This window comes from Canis lupus, chromosome 18 (genome assembly GCF_048164855.1).
Source record: "Canis lupus baileyi chromosome 18, mCanLup2.hap1, whole genome shotgun sequence".
NCBI classification, from domain to species: domain Eukaryota; kingdom Metazoa; phylum Chordata; class Mammalia; order Carnivora; family Canidae; genus Canis; species Canis lupus.
The window spans coordinates 13,041,856-13,058,956 of NC_132855.1; the positions used below are offsets into that span (position 1 = coordinate 13,041,856).

At 44.5% G+C, this 17,101-nt stretch overlaps 1 protein-coding gene across 2 annotated transcripts in view; it reads left to right on the forward strand.

The window, feature by feature from the left end:
* AOAH (acyloxyacyl hydrolase) overlaps positions 1–17,101 on the forward strand; it is a 158,160-nt gene that overhangs the window by 50,827 nt on the left and 90,232 nt on the right. For both annotated transcript variants that reach the window (XM_072783485.1, XM_072783486.1), the window contains exons 6-7: positions 7,857–7,916; positions 13,090–13,160. In XM_072783485.1, the coding sequence (XP_072639586.1) occupies positions 7,857–7,916; positions 13,090–13,160 (131 nt within the window). The remainder of the gene's footprint in view (positions 1–7,856; positions 7,917–13,089; positions 13,161–17,101) is intronic.

The following is a 17,101-nucleotide window of genomic DNA, read 5'->3' on the forward strand; positions in this document are numbered from 1 at the left end:
AGGTGTGATTAAATTAAAGATCTATTGATGGGGAAACTATCTTGGATCATCTGGATAAGCCTGATGTAATCAAAATGATTCTTATAAGAGAGAGGCAAGAGGCTCAGAATGCGAGAAGATAGGGCAACAGAGATAGAGTGATGAGGCCATCAGCCAAGGAGTGGGTGCAGCCACATGATACCGAAGAGGCAAGAAACAGATTCTCCCTAGAAACTACAACTGTTAGCCCAGCTGACACCTGGCTTTAGCCTCCTGGGATTCATTTCAGACTTCCAACGACCTTCAGAACTATGACATAATAAATTTGTGTTGTTTGAAGCTACCATGTATATGGTAATTTGTTACAGCCACGATAGGAAACTAACACAAATTAATTGTGAAACATTGGACATGCCTGATCTAGCAACCTGAATGCCACAGAATAATAGATAATAATGACAACAACAACAAACAAAATATTGTTGCAAAACAATTGCCCCAAAACAACCCAATGACTGAACCACACTCACTATCTAACTCTGTTATTTGCCAAAAATCACGTGTTTAAAGAGTAGAACAACATCCTGTAATGAGAATAGCCCACAGAGTCTAGAATTAGAGAACTTCTGCACATGGGCAGACTGTAGGGAAGAAACAATCGAAATGTAACAAAAGTGTTGGTTGCGAAGCCTTGGACAATTCCAGCACAGGCTCTTGGACTTCTCATCTTTAAAGCAGGATTAAGAATCGTGCATTCTTCCCCCGCCGTTGGTATAAAGTGGAGAGATACAGCATAGACAGTAACTGGTATAGACCTGGAAGCATCGAAGAATCTCTATATGTGTGTGGTTAACGGTGGTAGAGGTGATGGTGGTAAGATCAGTGAATAACACTGTCAGGAAAAAAAGAGTAAAATGAGAATAGTGCTGTTTAAAACAGTGCTTTTTAAAAAGGTGTTGTCTAGGGAAAACGATATGAATAGTATGATTAAATATATTAATGATGCTAATAGCTCTACAGTGCAGAATTAGCCCAGGAGAAGGAAGAAGAAAATTTAGCTAATGGTAAAATATGTAGGAAGAAGAAATATTCAGTGATAAAGGGGAATGCGCTTAAAGATAGTGGCTTTTCTCTTTTATATTTCTCCCTCCCTTCCTTCCTTCTTGTTCTGGGAAGAAGAAAGTGAGATGAACTGACTTCATTTTCTCCACACAGCTAAGAATCATAAATGTCCTTTAGAGCTGGGCATCGTCGGAACACGAAAATCAAACTGGGCTTTGCTACCCCTTATCCTACTTATTGGCAAATCACCGCAGTAGGATACAGTGAAACGCAGATACAATAATAGATGAGCAGATCCCACCCAAAGGCCAGACACGCCAGTATTTGATAAAACCTTACAAGCAGAGGAGCTTCCGGCCTTTGTCTTTCTACTTAGTAGAAGTCACCTAAAAGCACGTTCCCCTGTTTCCCTTGGTTCTTGTAGTCTGCCTTACACTGGAGTTATTGACTGGAGGTCAAGTCCTTGGAGAGAGCCTCTCTCAAATCTTGCTCCATTTGTGAATCAACTTGTACCACTAAATTTGGGGGTGTGGGGTAATCTATCTTAATAAACTTCTAGAAAAGATCCAAGTAGATCAGTGACCCTCCTCCTCCCCTCAACCCACCCCCCCCCGCCAAGTACGTGCTTGCTCTTGGACAATAAAAAACACACGTCTAAAATCATCATTTCACTTCCCAGGGGCTTTCTCCTTTGTGGGTACCTGTCACTGCTGTCAGGAGTGTGAAGTGCACAAAAGGCACTTTCTGTAATTTTTAAATCTACCTGCTGCTATAATTGATAGTAGAGAACGCAATCGCTAAAAATTGTTCACCGTAGAAACCCATGCCTAAAAATACTATTTCTCTTTACTTCCTTCACTCTTGAGTGTACCAGGATTTAATTATTTAACATCATAAAACCTGAGAAGGCCCAATTAATGAATGTGTCTTGTCCAATTTATCAATCCGGCTAAAATGTCAAGAGAAGTTATATTGAGTTCTGGAGCGTTCCCTATACACTATATTCTTTACATGTTTCCTGATCATAAACAATATGGTACACTATTGCTTTGGCTGAAAAATTTGAATGTTTGGGAAATGCTTTTCTAAATAATGCCTCTTAGCACAAAGTGGCTGAAAGCCTTGAATATGCTAATGTGTGTTATGGCTCTCTCAGAGGAGCATTTAGTTCACAGATTTCCCAGATTTTTTTCAACTTAAAAAAACAACAATTTTCTTTTCAAGCACGCCTAATAACATCTCCCAGAGAGGGATTAAAAGCATGGGTTTGGGACCTGAAGGGTCTGAACTGAATCTGGACTGTGCCACTGATTGGCTCTGTGACTTTGGATTTTATACACTCTAAGACTTAGTTTACCTCATCTATAAATAGGAACAACAGTAATTATTACTTAACACTTGCTACATTGCATTCTAATTACATTTCATTTTTTTAAGATTTTATTTATTTATGAGAAACAGAGGGAGAGAGACGGAGACATAGGCAGAGGGAGAAGCAGGCTCCCTGCAGGGAGCCCGATGTGGGACTCGATCCCAGGACCCCAGGACCCCAGGATCACGACCTGAGCCAAAGGCAGATGCTCAACCAATGAGCCACCCAGGTGCCCCTCTAATTACATTTTATTGCCAATCCTCTCTCCTAGGTTATAAAACCCTTGATGAGAAGGATTATGTCTCATTCACTATTACATCCCTAATATATCATTTGTCACACAGCATAGACAATGAGTGTTTGTGAAATGAATGAATAGAATAAATGATTTTTTTTTAAATTTTAAAGATTTTATTTATTTATTCATGAGAGACACACAAAGAGAGGCAGAGACATAAGCAAAGAGAGAGAAGTAGGCTCCATGCAGGGAGCCCAATGTGGGACTTGATCCCAGAACTCTGGGATCACACCCTGGGCTGAAGGCAGGCGCTCAACCACTGAGCCACCCAGGCGTCCCAGAATGAATGATTGCACAAAGAAATGACTGACTGAATGGCTGTTTCTTTCTCTTTCATGATCAGTCATATGCTGGCTACTATGCTTGTACATGCATTTCCACACAGGTACGCAGATTGTGGGCATACAGAGGGCACAACCCTCTCTCCCCTGACCATGTGATCCTTTGCATTAAAGCATCCACACTCCATGTGAAACCCCCTTGCCATTCCCCTAAGCCCTGGTGAAATCTTAGAAGTCGCATTTTCTTGCTTGTGTTAAAGTTTCAGGCTTACTTCCTTCATTCTTGGAAAACAGTGTAGTCATGGTGGAAAAGGTGTTGGAGTCTAGAGACTTGAGTACCACCAGCTGTGCTTGCAGAGTGGCCCTGCTTACATTATGTGACCTCTCTGCTTTCCACTTGGGATGGTTTTCAAGAGCATTGAAATATAGCACACATTTTTGTAGGCTGGAGTTGTAATGATTGCAATTATTCCCGCTGTGTGTTGGTGATGTAACAACTCAAAATCATCAATTGCTGTTAACACTAATGTCATGCTTACTATATGCAAGGCAACTATTCCAAATGCTATCTTGTTCAATACACACACACACACACACACACACACACACTATTATCTTCCCCATTTTGCAGATGAGGAGAGTGAGGCTCAGAGTGCTTAAGTAACTTGTGCAAGGTCCTACAACTAGTAAATGGCAAAGCTAGGATCCAAACCCACAAGCACTCTGGAGTCCAAACTTACTTTAAATAGAAGATAATTACAGAGACCATGACCTAGCGATCAATACATTTAAATACCTTCCACTGAAGGTCACCAAACCTCTCCTCTTATCTAAAGACTTTGGGCTGGCTCTGGTTTGGATGAACACATAAATCATTCTAGACAAAAGTATTCCACGAACTACCATGGATGTATGTTACTATGTGCTCTGATGATCAAGCAAAGGGTTGCCCTCTCCACCTCTTGTAGCCTGCTAGGACAACATGCCATATCGTCCTTGGAATCTTCCAAGTTCTTTTTTTTTTTTTCTTCCAAGTTCTTGATTAAAGAAATCCAGTATACATATCCTTGGTTTTTCAGACTCTAAGCTCCCATGCTGAGGGCTTATCTCTCTGTAAGCCTATGTGGGGGTCTCCTCGGCATTCCACTCATGAGAATGTTAAAGAGACCCTCGAAGGGGATTTGAAGCTGAAATAAGGACACACCATCACCAGAGGGAGAAAGTAATGAGAAACTGGGAAGAGCTGACCATGACAAATTGCAGGATCAAATGAGCAGGATTGTTGTTGATGGAGAATCTGCTTATGCCTCAGACGATTGCTCCAGCTGAGTCATAAACACCAGTTATGGCTTCCAACCAGAAAAGTTTCACATCCAGCTCACCAATGATTCCCAAACTCTCTCTCCAACCCCTGATTACAGTTGTGCCCTCCATTCTAAAGCTTTAATTTTTCGGAAGATGCAAAAGCGGTCCTCGTACTTTAGAAGTGCTGCCTTAAGCACCAGATTAACCAAAGGCGAGAGGTTACCGAGGAGAGAGAGCAGTTTTCTTCATTTGCACATCGCTAACAATTTGCCTATTTGCCTGTCATCGTGACAAGCAAAAATTAACTTTTCCAAGTATCTTTGAATCCTTACATCCATTTTCTTCTGGGGACAAAAGATCAGGCCTGATATCTAGATTCTCTTTTTTAGGTTGGCATTTATGCACTTGAACTGTGGGAGAAAGTGGTGCTCTGGTCAAGCCAGGTCCTGACGAACCTGCCCTCAGCTTTCCAGGGGGGACCACAGAAGCATCATCACGCATGTCATTAAGGGAGGGGGTCAGAAGGCATTTGGTGCAGCCCTTGCCACTGGGCTTTTTGTTGGTTTTGCTTGCTTGTCTTTATCCCTCACTACACATTGATCGCTTCAGAGAACCGAGCTGGATGGAACTCCAACTAGTTCCCTCAAGAGGATCCAAGTGGCCTGTCCTACAAAGACGCTGCCAAGGCCTCTCTCTGCCCCTCTTCTACTTGCTGTGCTCATTCCTAGTGTGTCTCCTGGAGGGCCCGGAAGTTCTGGGAGGGCAGGAAAGTCTCTTCACACAGATCTCTGGGGTTCTCACTGCATCCCTATGCTGTGAACATGTTTTTGTTTCTTCAGTAAGAAACAGGGCAACATATATTATGTTCTTTTTAAAAAGCATGTACTGGGACACCTGGGTGGCTCAGCGGTTGAGCATCTGCCTTCAGTCCAGGGTATGATCCTGGAGACCCAGGACTGAGTTCCACATCGGGCTCCCTGCATGGAGCCTGCTTCTCCCTCTGCCTGTGTCTCTGCCTCTCTCTGTATCTCTAAGGAATAAATAAATACGATCTTAAAAAAAAATAAAAAATAAAAAGCATGTATTGCTGAATTTGTGCTCGTTATGGAACATTTAGGAAACACAAGAAAGAATCAAAAGTAAAAAGATGTCACCCATAATTATTGTGGCATATTTCTTTGCAGGATTTTTCTTCTTGTGTGCTTAATATCTGGTAGCCTGTTTTTAGTTAACATAACATCATAAATGTTTTCTTTCACTATTTATTCCCATATCTGTTGAGTGCCTAGTAAGGACTGTATTAGGCCCTTCAGGTACTTGAGCTGAGCTTTAGAATGAAAGAGTATTTCCAAGTACAGAGGCAGGGGACAGGTAATTAAGGCAGAGGAACACCAATACCATGTTGCGCTGTTATGAAGAATGAGTTTAGGACTAATGAGAGCAGCCAAGAATGGCACTATAACAGAAATTTGCACCTACATCTAGTTTCTTAGAATGAGCCTGCCAGAGATGCTTACTTACCAGAGAGTTTCCAGGATTTGTCAGAATTCCCAGAAAAAGCCAAAATTGTATTCATGCTTCTATGGTTTTTTTTTTTTTATTCAAGATTTTATTTAATTATTTCTGAGAGACACACAGAGAGAAGCAGAGACACAGGCAGAGGGAGAAGCAGGCTTAGGCAGGGAGCCCGATGTGGGACTTGATGCTAGGATCCCAGGATCACACCCTGAGCTGAAGGCAGACGCTCAGCCACTGAGCCACCCAGGAGTCCCTTCATCTATGTTTTTGAAGTAAAGATTATATGGAACTATTTGGGGCCTATTGGCAACCGATCAGAATGGACACTGGATGTGCTGTTGGAGCCCAGTCTACAGGTGCCCATGGGGCTGTACCATAACTTTGGCTCCTTTTGTGGGCTGATCATAAGGAAGTCTGGGAGTCCCAAGGAGAGACTGTATGCCCAGGCCTCTGGTAGGAACACTCAAGGGCTCAAGGACATGATTGTTCACCAACTGGCACATTAGTGTTTCAATGTTTTAAGAAACACACACTGTATGTACAAGCACATCCTGGCGGCCAGACTGACCTGGAGAGCAGCTTCTCCTCTCAAGTTGCTGACATGCACTTTTCAATGTCAGCGGTCCTGCCGCCTCTGACACAAGAGCCATGGTTTGCCATCCTTTGAATCTGAGCTGGAGGAGTGTGATTTGGGGCAGAAGGCAGAGAGAGGATCTCAGACCCAGCCCGTAGAGGGCAAGATGTGGCTGGCTTGGCTACCCTCCTTCCTCAAACACCTGCTGGAAAATCTTCTCCGTCCCAAGCTTACACTGAGGGATCACCTCTCCACCCATGTTCACTCCACATGGCTGAGGTCCTCAGAATAGCATAGAGCTCCATAACGGAGGAAGGCATCCCCCAGGAGTGAAGAATACACAAAGTCAAGCAGGGACACGAGTCCTGAACGTCCACTAGCAACAATGGCCACATCTCCCAGGAGGACTCTCCTGCTGACAGCCAGCTCCAATGTCCCATTCCAGGACACATTCTTTCTGCGTAAATGCAGGCACAATATTCTCAGGTTCCTGGAGTGAGAACCACAGCACTCTCCCATAATCACAGCTTCCCTACCAATTTAAGTGAGGGGAAATCTGGGCCTGAAACACAGAAATTTTCCAACCACCTCATCAGTTATTGAGCTGGGGATTATCGGGGCAGCCTTGGCCTAGGACTTTATATGAATGATGTCCTGTTATCCTCACAGCACCCTTATGACATAGACATCATCCCTATGTTACTAATGTATTACAGAAAACAGCATGAGGAAGAATGTGGCAGGGTTGGGACACATGGGGAGGACAAAAGCACTGGGAAGCAGTGCTGAGAGCAAATATTCAACACTCCCACCTCCTCCCCCAGGGTTACTTTTTCCCAAACTGCCCACAAGTAAACAAACATGAAAATATGGAAACCTGTAACAATAGTCATTGGTAAGAATCCTCTGACTCTTTATACTGACGATGTGACTAAGAAGATGCACCTGGATGCTCTAGAAAGGTTGAATAGAGGTGTCGAACCAGAAGAGCTGGTGACTGGGAGATGGAGCATTACCTTTGTGGGAGCAGTCACCACTCGGGTAAACCGTTGGCCACCTCTTGCCATGGGGCTTCCACACACAAGGACAGGTACCTAGAGGGAGCAGCGTGGCATAGCAGGCAGGAAGGTAAGTGTTGGGACTGTCTCTGCCAGACACTGGCTCTGTGATCTTTAGCCAGTTTCTTAGCTTTTCTGCGTATAAAAAGGTCATACCTCTCAGCACTGTTGTGAAATTAAATAAGATCATGTTTGCAAAGTACTTAGCCTGGCATCTGGCACAGAGTGAATCCCTTAATAAAGAATTATTAGCATGAAATTGCCTTCCTGCAAATTATTTTATCACAAATTCATGGAATAATTTCCTTCCTGCAAACTTACGGACTTTAAAAAAAAAATCCTAACTTCAGAAAAGACATAGAAAGAGATGAGACACAAGCTGTAATGTTGTCTGACTTTATTTTTATAGGAGGCATGGAAACCTACCCTAGAGAAGGCGAGACAGATCGTGAAGAAATCCCCAAGTCTGGTAAGCAACTGATGAGAAGGATACCAGTGTTCTGCTTGATGCATTCATCTTTCCCTTCCCCTGCTTTCACACCCCTAAGGCCAGAGGCTACTCCAAGATCCAGGCCCACAACACACCACAGCTGCGTGAAGTTAAGTAGGGAGATGAGCTCCTCCTTCCTTTGTCTCCTCCCTCTCTCAACAGCCGTGTTTCTCAAACTGGGCACTACTGACACTTGGGGCAAGTTACTCCGTGGTTGTGGCCATTTCCCTGTGCATTGTAGGGTGCATAGCAGCATCCCTGTCCTCTACCCACTAGACACCAGCAGCCATGTCACCCTTCCCCAGTCATAACAACCAAAATGTCTCCTGATGTTGCCAAATGTCCTCTGGCGTTCACAGTTGAGGATTGCTACTCTCCAGTAGACCACGTTGGAGAAGGCTCTATCCTTCTGCCCCTCCACTTTCTGAACATGTGACCTCAAGCTGAGCCTCAGTTTTCCTGTCAGCAGGATAGAGACAGTGGTAGTGTTCCTTTGTCAAAGCATGGGTGTGAGGACCAAGAGAATTGATGTGTATCAAGGGTTGGTATCACGCCTGGAATTATCCATCAATTATCAATCAATACCATGTTTCATTCCAATCATTTATCATGGAGTCAAGTATTTGACATAGGCTCTTGGGTGCAAATGAGTCCCAAATGAAAAGGAAGCAGAAAAGTAAACCTTCAAAGAACCAAGTCTCCCTCGAGGCTCAAGATCCCGGCAGTAAGGCAGCATTCATCAGAGATGAGAGGGCATGGCCCTTGTCCTTGGCTCCTCTCCCATCACCCTGCTCATCCTTCACCCTGACGCAGTACATTTAAGGGAGTATTGATTTGGCAGAACAGAAATAAGGAGGAGGAAAAGCCCTCATGGCTCAGCTTGCCAGATTTAGCAAATAAAAATAGAGGATACCAGTTAAATTTGAATTTCAGATAAACAACGAGTAAATTTTTAGTGTAAGTATGTCCAGTGCAATATTTGACCTGGCAACCTTGCTCATGGGGGCCATATGGGTTTGAATGTACAAAGCCGGGATGTGGTAAATGGTAATATCCAGGCGTTTTTACGCAATCAATTAATCAATCACAATGTCTGTGTTGCCAACATCGTTTAATCCAGTGAGTAATTAAGGACCAACAGTAGCAGTTTAGCTAATCTGCTTAAGCCATTGAACAAGAAACTGAAACACCATGTGAAACCCTTGACCACTTTCAGAACTCAAAACTAGAGAACAACACAATTCTTCTTTCCTTCTCAACGTGCATCCAAAAACTTATTCTCAGAGCACTGTTAACTTCACGAGCACCTACTACCTTGGCATTAACTCAAGAGCTAATTAGGATTTTACAATTTTTCATTTCTGTCATCAGATTTGCAAGCATAATTCATGGGGCATGGTTCCAATAATTCCTTGTGAGAAGCCAAAAAAAAAAAAAAATCTACTGAACAACAATACAAAACTCCTCAAAAACCTCCTCCAATTTATATACTCACTAGATTAAAGCCATCAAGGAAAAAGTAATCATAAAGTGCAAGTAAATGTCTCTGAATTACTGCTTCGATGATATTGGCTGCAATGAATTCCACTGGGATAACTGATAGAACTGCAGACCTAGCCAGGATGCAGAAGGAAGCACACAGTAGGTTGCATTTCAACACAGCTTGTTGGACCAGGGGAAAGTATTGTCAAAAGGAATGTTCCAGAAAATATCTGCATCTCTGTGAGGTGCTGAGAGGTTCTTCATGGATCTAGCAGAAAACAGCATCTGAGGGCTTAGAGTACCTGAGTTATGGAATCTATTTACTTAATTCTCATAAAAACTCATATAAAATAGTATACGGTTGATATCAACCCCATTTTATGGATTAGAGGACTAAGGATCAGATATGTTAAGTCATCTGTTCATTCCACGTAACTAGTGAAAAACCCATCATTTAAATCCAGATCTAACTACTTCCAAGTTCCTACCTTCTCCACTATGCCAATAGCTCTCAACCAGCCTCCTCAGTACAAGATTTCAGGAAGCTCCATCCACATCACAGGCCATGCAGATTAAAAGTATGCAGTGCACGACCTGTGCAACTGTAAATGACATCCCTGATCAAAAATCTACCTACTTAATAGAATCATCTTCCCCAGTGCAATTAAACCCAGGTAAAATAACACATAGCAAGGGCTGAAAAGCCCTTCACCATGCAGAAATCCACCTTCAGTTTGCCTGTGTATGGAAGAGTAGTTGTTCTCTCCCCTTTGTTGACCTTCTGTTTACCCCCGTCACCACATTTTTTCTTTATTCAACCCCTGTGTATTGTTCTGTTCTCATTTAACATCCTGGTGTGGGAAAGCTCAGGGTACACGCGGAAACTGGCTCACATAGCTCGCTAAATGAAGATGCTGCGTGACTCCTGCGCCCGGGGACAGCCCAGATTGAGACTTTTCATTTAAATGGGATTACATGCGGCCAGGTGCAATATTTTAAAACCATTGCTGAATACTGACAGCCTACATGGTGCCTCTGCCTAGCAAAGTTCAAAGTGAACGGGAGGGGCCGGCAAACTGCAAGGCAGGACTTCTGCCGCATGGCTCCGTGTCTGCCTCACTTCTCTTTGTGAGTAAATGATAAGAGGTTAGTCTTCCCCACGCCATGTGATCAGGGGACTGGATAGTTCAAACCTCTGTCTCAACAGGAAGAGTTCAGGGTGGGGGCAGGGTCCCCTGGGCAAGCTTCATCATCCACTGTCCACACCGGAGACCCCATCTCTGCACGGCGGATGTCTGAGGCAGCGGCGGCCTTCTGCTGGATTCCGACGGTGAACAGCTGTGCAACTGTAGCATTTGATTCTTCTGTTGCTCTTGTGCAGTAATTAGAAGGCTGCCCGTATGCATTTTTTTGACGTATTATTGGTTGCATCAGTATTAAAATCTACCTGGTGGTTCAGTTAAGTACACCAAGGCCTTGGGATTCAAGTATTAAAAGACGTGGCTCAAACATTCACATGCAACCCGACTTTGAACTCTGAGTCTCAGAATGCGTCTGTATTTCCAAACTGCCACCAATGTCACGCCAGCGTTTGTCTTATGGTATGTCTGTGGTGCGCATCTCGATCAGTTACCAGGTCTCTGGACTCAACCTTCGAAACACTCCTCCTTTTCACCACCCTCCTCCTCCCAGTGACCTTACAACAGTGGTTCCCAGCCAGTGGCAACTGTGTCCTCTCCACCCCTCTACCCCCCAACCCCGAGGACATTTAGCAATGTCTGGTGACCTTTGGGGGCTGCTTGCATCTGAGTGGCCTGTTAAACATCCTACAAGGCACGGGACAGCCCCACAACAAAGAGTTATTCAGTCCGAAATAGCAGTAGTGCTAAGACTAGAAACGCCAGGGTGAGGTCTCAGGGTCTCTATCTGCCCCAGCTCACCTCCTCTAGGCCATCCTCTTGTCCCCAGAGATACCTTTATGAAATATAAATGTGATCCCTCTGCTTAATACCTTCAGGAATCCCCCACAGGATAGCACACAGTGCAGCATCCTAGGCTTGTCATGAGATCTTCATCCCTCTGTGGTTCACCACATCCTTGTGTTTTGTTTTTTTTTACACCCCAGCCAGGGTGAAACATTCGGTGGCCAGCTGAGGTGCCACACCCGCACGTACTCCCACAGCACCCCCTGGGATACTCCCTCGTACCGGGGCCATGCTGCTCCTGCTTCAGCGATCACTCCAATAACCTGGGACCTTGATAAGGTGTAGACTCTGATTCAGCAGATGTGGGCCCAAGACTCCACATTTCTGAAAGTCCCCAGATAACATCCATTCTCCTGGTGCATGATCATGCTTTCATCAGCTAGGGCCTAGGGCAGTGGTTCTCAAACTTCAGCGAGCGTCAGAATGACCTGGAGGCTCTGAAAACACTGATTCGGACCCACCCCAGGCTTTCAAATTCAGTAGACCAGGGTAGGACTCACAAACTGCCCCTGTAGCAAGTCTGTGGACCACACTTGGGGTCGTAAAGCCTAGAACATGTCTCTTCCTTCCCAACAGCATCCTTCCTACCTGACTTATGGCTCATCTCCTCTGGGTTCATAGATTGCTGTGCCAATGCCAGGACCCCGACAGACCTCACAAGGCATGCTAAGAGCGGAGATACTCACCCCTATGCTCCACTAGACAGTAAGCTTGATGAGGACAAGGACAGCTTCTTCTGTCTCCATGTCTTGCATATGGATGGGAGCACCAATCAGGCTTGTTCCTCTCATCCTAGAAAGTTGAGCAAACATCACAAAGGTGCTTTAAAAACTTCATTTATAGCTTGGAAAGAAGTTGCCTTGTTCTCCTCTTTCAGGGTCAATGTATCGCCAAAGTCATTGATACAACTCGTAGCCATCCGAGGACTCTTTGGGCTGGCAAAAATCACTCATCTCTCCCCCCTCACTGAAAAATGCTAGTTCCTGACTTTTTCTATGCTGTTGTCTTTTTCTTTCATCTGAGGAAAACATCCTGGAAACCACAATCATTGTAAAAGTACCTCTTAGTAAAAAGCCAGGGCTTTTCATTGGTCACATAGCTAGAATCCTAGGGAAACTGCTACCTAAAATCTCTTGCTCATCATGAAGTTTGAGGAGCTTCATGTATACACCTCCACCTGCCCACACGGCACCCCTCCGGGAAAGGGGACTTCCTTCTTCCTTCTCCCCAGGCCCTGACCATGTCTCTCCTGTGAGTCTTGATATTCTCAGAATTGGCTGGGATTTTCCATTTGAAAATATTCTTTATTTCACAGCCTTTCTCAAAGCCCTCGAGTACAAGGAGGGAGAGGAATGTTGTTGCCCAAGTGCAACAGACCATGGTGGGGCAGACCTTTTGGGGAAGAGGTGGAGCATGGTTGAAGGTGGGGATAGCTGGCTGCGTGAGGAAGGGGGAACCTTCAGGCTGAGGCCCCAGTGAGAACAGAGGCACAGGGCAGACTGAGTATGGAGTATAGGGACAGAAACAAGAGGTAAATGTAGTTAAATAAGATGGCCCAGGATCTGAAGGAAAGAGGCTCCCGAAATCCAGACTATGGAGCCAGCAGGAGAAGAAGGGCCTTTACAAGTTTGCAGGGCTATTCCTTGAACTAAACAACTCTTTTTGCTGTTTTTTTTTCTTTCCAGAAACACTCCAGAAGTAGTTCTGATATTTGTTCCCTCCCATTTTTGGCCAGGATCTGTCAGAGGATTAAATCGTACGTATACCGTTTCTACCTACCTGAGTATTGGCGTGAGATGGCACCGTTGGTTGTCCCTGTTTTCCAATGACTAAAATGATCCTCAAATGTAAAAGGCACCTTCCTAAAGATGAAAGTATTTGCTGCTCATGACTTGTACAGAAACTAAAAGACAAATGAACTCTGAACAAATAATTTTGGAAATCCGCTGCATCCCAGTATCTTTGAACCTCAAAGCCTGACTTATACCCTGGGCTGGAACACAACCTGCCCATGAAGTTTCTGGGCAGCTTGGTGCACACCCCTGCCTCACAAGGGAACAGCCCCTCTTTGCTGCATAAGACACAGAAAAGGCCGAGGTTGGCACCACAACAGGGAAGGAACTCTGAGCATCTTTAGTGCAAGGCACTCACGAGGCTGGAAAGGGACCATTTTTTTCACAGAGCCCAACCCATTACCTAAAAATTCTGGCTCAGATATGAATGAATAGTATGGCAAATAAGGAGACACTGTCCCAAATTCCCATGACCTCTTGTCTCTGTTTACAATCCCACACCCCAGCTCTACTCAGAGTCTGAGATTATGCTGGGTGTCATCATAATCACTATCTATAGCATTAAAAGATGCATTAAAGATGCGTTAAAATATGCATAAAAGATGCTAAGAGGGACGTTGGGCCAAGACACAAAATAGCACAGGCTCTGCTTTGCGCTTGGCTGCTTCCCGTGTGACTGTGGCTGCTGTCACATAGTGTAGGGCCGCTGCTGTGGGTGCCACACGTGGAACGTGCAAACCTGTCTGCTTTAGTTCTCACCACAACTCCATGAAGTAGGGATTGTTATTATTCCATTTCATGGTCAAGGACACTGAGTCTTAAAGAAATAAATTCTCCCGGCCACCAGGTGAACCTGGTCGGTCTAGCTCCCTTGTGAGGGCTTGGGGGGGGGGGGGGGGGGAGTGAACAGGCTGTGCATCTGGATTGAGAGACTGTATTGGTTTCTGAGGGTGGCTGTAATGATAAATCTACAAATTGGGTGGCTTAGAACAACAGAAATGTGTCCTCTCCCAGTTCTGGAGGCTGGAGGTCTGAAAGCAAGGTGCTGGGGGGTGGGGGTGGTTCTTCCAAGGCTTTGCTTTCTCTGAGGCGGTCTCTGACACTCTAGGGGAAGTCTTTCCTTGCCTCTTGGCTTCTGGCAGCAGCCAGCAGCCCTTGCTGTTCCTTGGCTTGCAGGTGCAACACTCCAATCTCTGCCTCCAGCCTCGTGCGTGGCCATCCTCCCTATGTGTCCATCTTTTCCTTTTATAACAACACCACTCATCTTGGATCAGGGCCCAGTCTAATGGCCTTATCCTAACTTTATAACATCTGCAAAGATCTTATTTCCAAAAAAGGTCACATTCAAAGGGCCTGAGGGTTAGAACTTCCACATGACTTTTTATGAACACAATTCAACTCATAAAGAGAGACACTTTTCCCACATTCCTCCGTCCTTCGTCTCACGAGTTTCACGGGAGCTAAATCCACTCAACATCTCCTGTCTGCTAGGAAAGCTTCTCAGGAGAGGAGGAGACTACATTCTGACCTACCTTCAAAGCCTCTTGGAGATCCAAGAGTTTAAAAACTTTTCCTGGTTCATCTGCCCACGTGAACTCCAGCAAGTCGGCTGTGCAAAGTGCTGGCCTGGGTCCCAGAAACAGGATCAACACCACTTTTCATGAATAGGGCTGGCCACGGAGAGCACCAGGACATGGAGAGCAGAGGGGAAATAAGAACACATGAAAGAAGATGCTGGAAGGCTGAGATACAGGCAGCTCCCCAGGCCCCCAGTCATTTCATCATGCCTAGCTCTTACTGAATTGAGACACCTGTCCCCTCCTTGCGGAAAGCATCATTGCATTTTCTATGTCAAACATGGGCCAGCAGGACCCAAAGTGACAACTCTTCAATTGAACCACCTTTGAAAAATTGAATTCAGGAGCATCTGTGACCAGGGATTTTCCTGGCTCTATTTAAAAGGGAAATTTTTCTTTTATGAGAAAGCAAAAGCAATGTGGTTTTTCTTCTTTCTAAAAATCATTGGGCTTTGAGTATAATTTGCACCCGATCACAATTTATTCAGTGCTTTGTGATTTACAAAGCACATTTAAATGCGGCCTCATTAATTCTTCAAAACAACCTGTGGCTCAGTAATAATAACAATAACTAAAAGGTATCTGGGAAGGTCTCTGCACCAGGAACTCTTGCCAATGCAACCTACGATGCAAATCGCATTTTGCCCCCTTTCTAAAGAAGTAAAGTCTTTTTTTGCCCAAGGCCATGGTGCTAGTAATAGATAAATCTGATATTTGAACCCAGAAGCCTGGTTGTAAAAGTCAGGCTTAGAGTCACTCAATTGTCTGGTCCTTGACTCTTAGCCCCGCTTTTAGATGAGCAAGTAGATTCTAGCACATTGAGTGTCTGACCCACTAAGCACAGTCACCAGGTGGTAGAGACAAGACCTTTGTGTCTCCTATTACATAATCCTTCAATAAAATCCCTTCCAGTAGGAATGCCTTTCCTGTTCTGTCCCTCTCCTGCCATATCCTGTTTGGTCTAATGCCTTCAAAATACAGTGAAAATGTCCCCACAATGAGCAGTCGCTCCCCACCACCAGGCATTTGGCTAGCGCCCCCACACCCCGAGCTCACTGGTGCCTTCTCCTGCACACTGTTCTTCTACTGCTTCTCCCCATCAGGCTCACATGCCACCCACGACTCTTGGAGAATGGGGACACCATTTCTTAGTGGTGTCCCCTTTTATCCTTGTACTTAACACATTGCTTCCAATTAGTAGGGACTCAATGAAGAAACAAGGGAATAAATAAAGAAAAGGCACTATTTTACTAGAAAAAAAAATGGGTAGGATACCAAGCTACTACCATAGGGCAATCAAGTTTTTTGTTCTTTTTATATTTTGTTCTGGTCAGAATTCACAGTGCCTTGGCACCATTATTTATTGTAACAATGGGAAGTGAGGAGAGTCCCCTCTTCATACACTCTTCTTTTTATTTAGTTTCCATATGCATAAATCCACATATGGATCCTTTCACATGCAGGCATGCAGACTATCCCATCCGACATTAGTCACCTTCAATTCATCATTCTTTCCCTTTCCTTTTTTTGCTTGTTCCTTCTTCCCCATGACCTACTCCTTCCAACCATGTTGGTCCCTGTCCCTGCCACCAATGTGAGCCCCGTTGTTATTCTTTCCTGGTTTTCTCTGCTCTCATTGCATCTTATAGAGATGTATCTAACACATACATCTATGCATATGAAACAGACCCATTCCCAGCCCTGGAGTGCTGCCTGGGACTCAAAAGTGAGAGCTACACATGGAAACTTTTCTCCCTAGTTTTCTTTTGTTGTAATGCCCCAGTTTCATGAAATAATTTTAGGGAGTTTGAACTTGAATAGCTATTCTATTATGTAACGAATAACATTCACCTGCAATTACAATTGCTCACTGGATCAAGCCTGCCACCTCAACAACTGGCAGTAATAGAGCAATGGCTCTATTGGAAATGTATCTTATTTTCATCCCTGAGCAGGTGATTAACTGCCCCAGCCAATAAGATAACTGAGTAGAACATTGTGTGCCTGGAAATTCAAAAGTCTGAAACGGGTCCATGGTTTGGGTTTGGGATGCCTCCAGAAGTGAAATATCATAGGAGCAGATACCTGACTCTTATTTGCCCAGCCCTAAAAACCATCCTTGGAATAACTGTTACCATGGAACAAACTAGTAAAAAGAGCTCGTCTTTTGTGGGTGTCTACCACATGCTTGGCACAGGTCTTCATGCTTCTCTTGGAACAACCCACTGGCCTTTGCAAGAGCCCTAGGAAACAAGTAGTGATATTGCCCCCATTTTACAAATGAGGAAACAGAGATACAAAAGATGGAATAATCTCCCTAAGGTTAT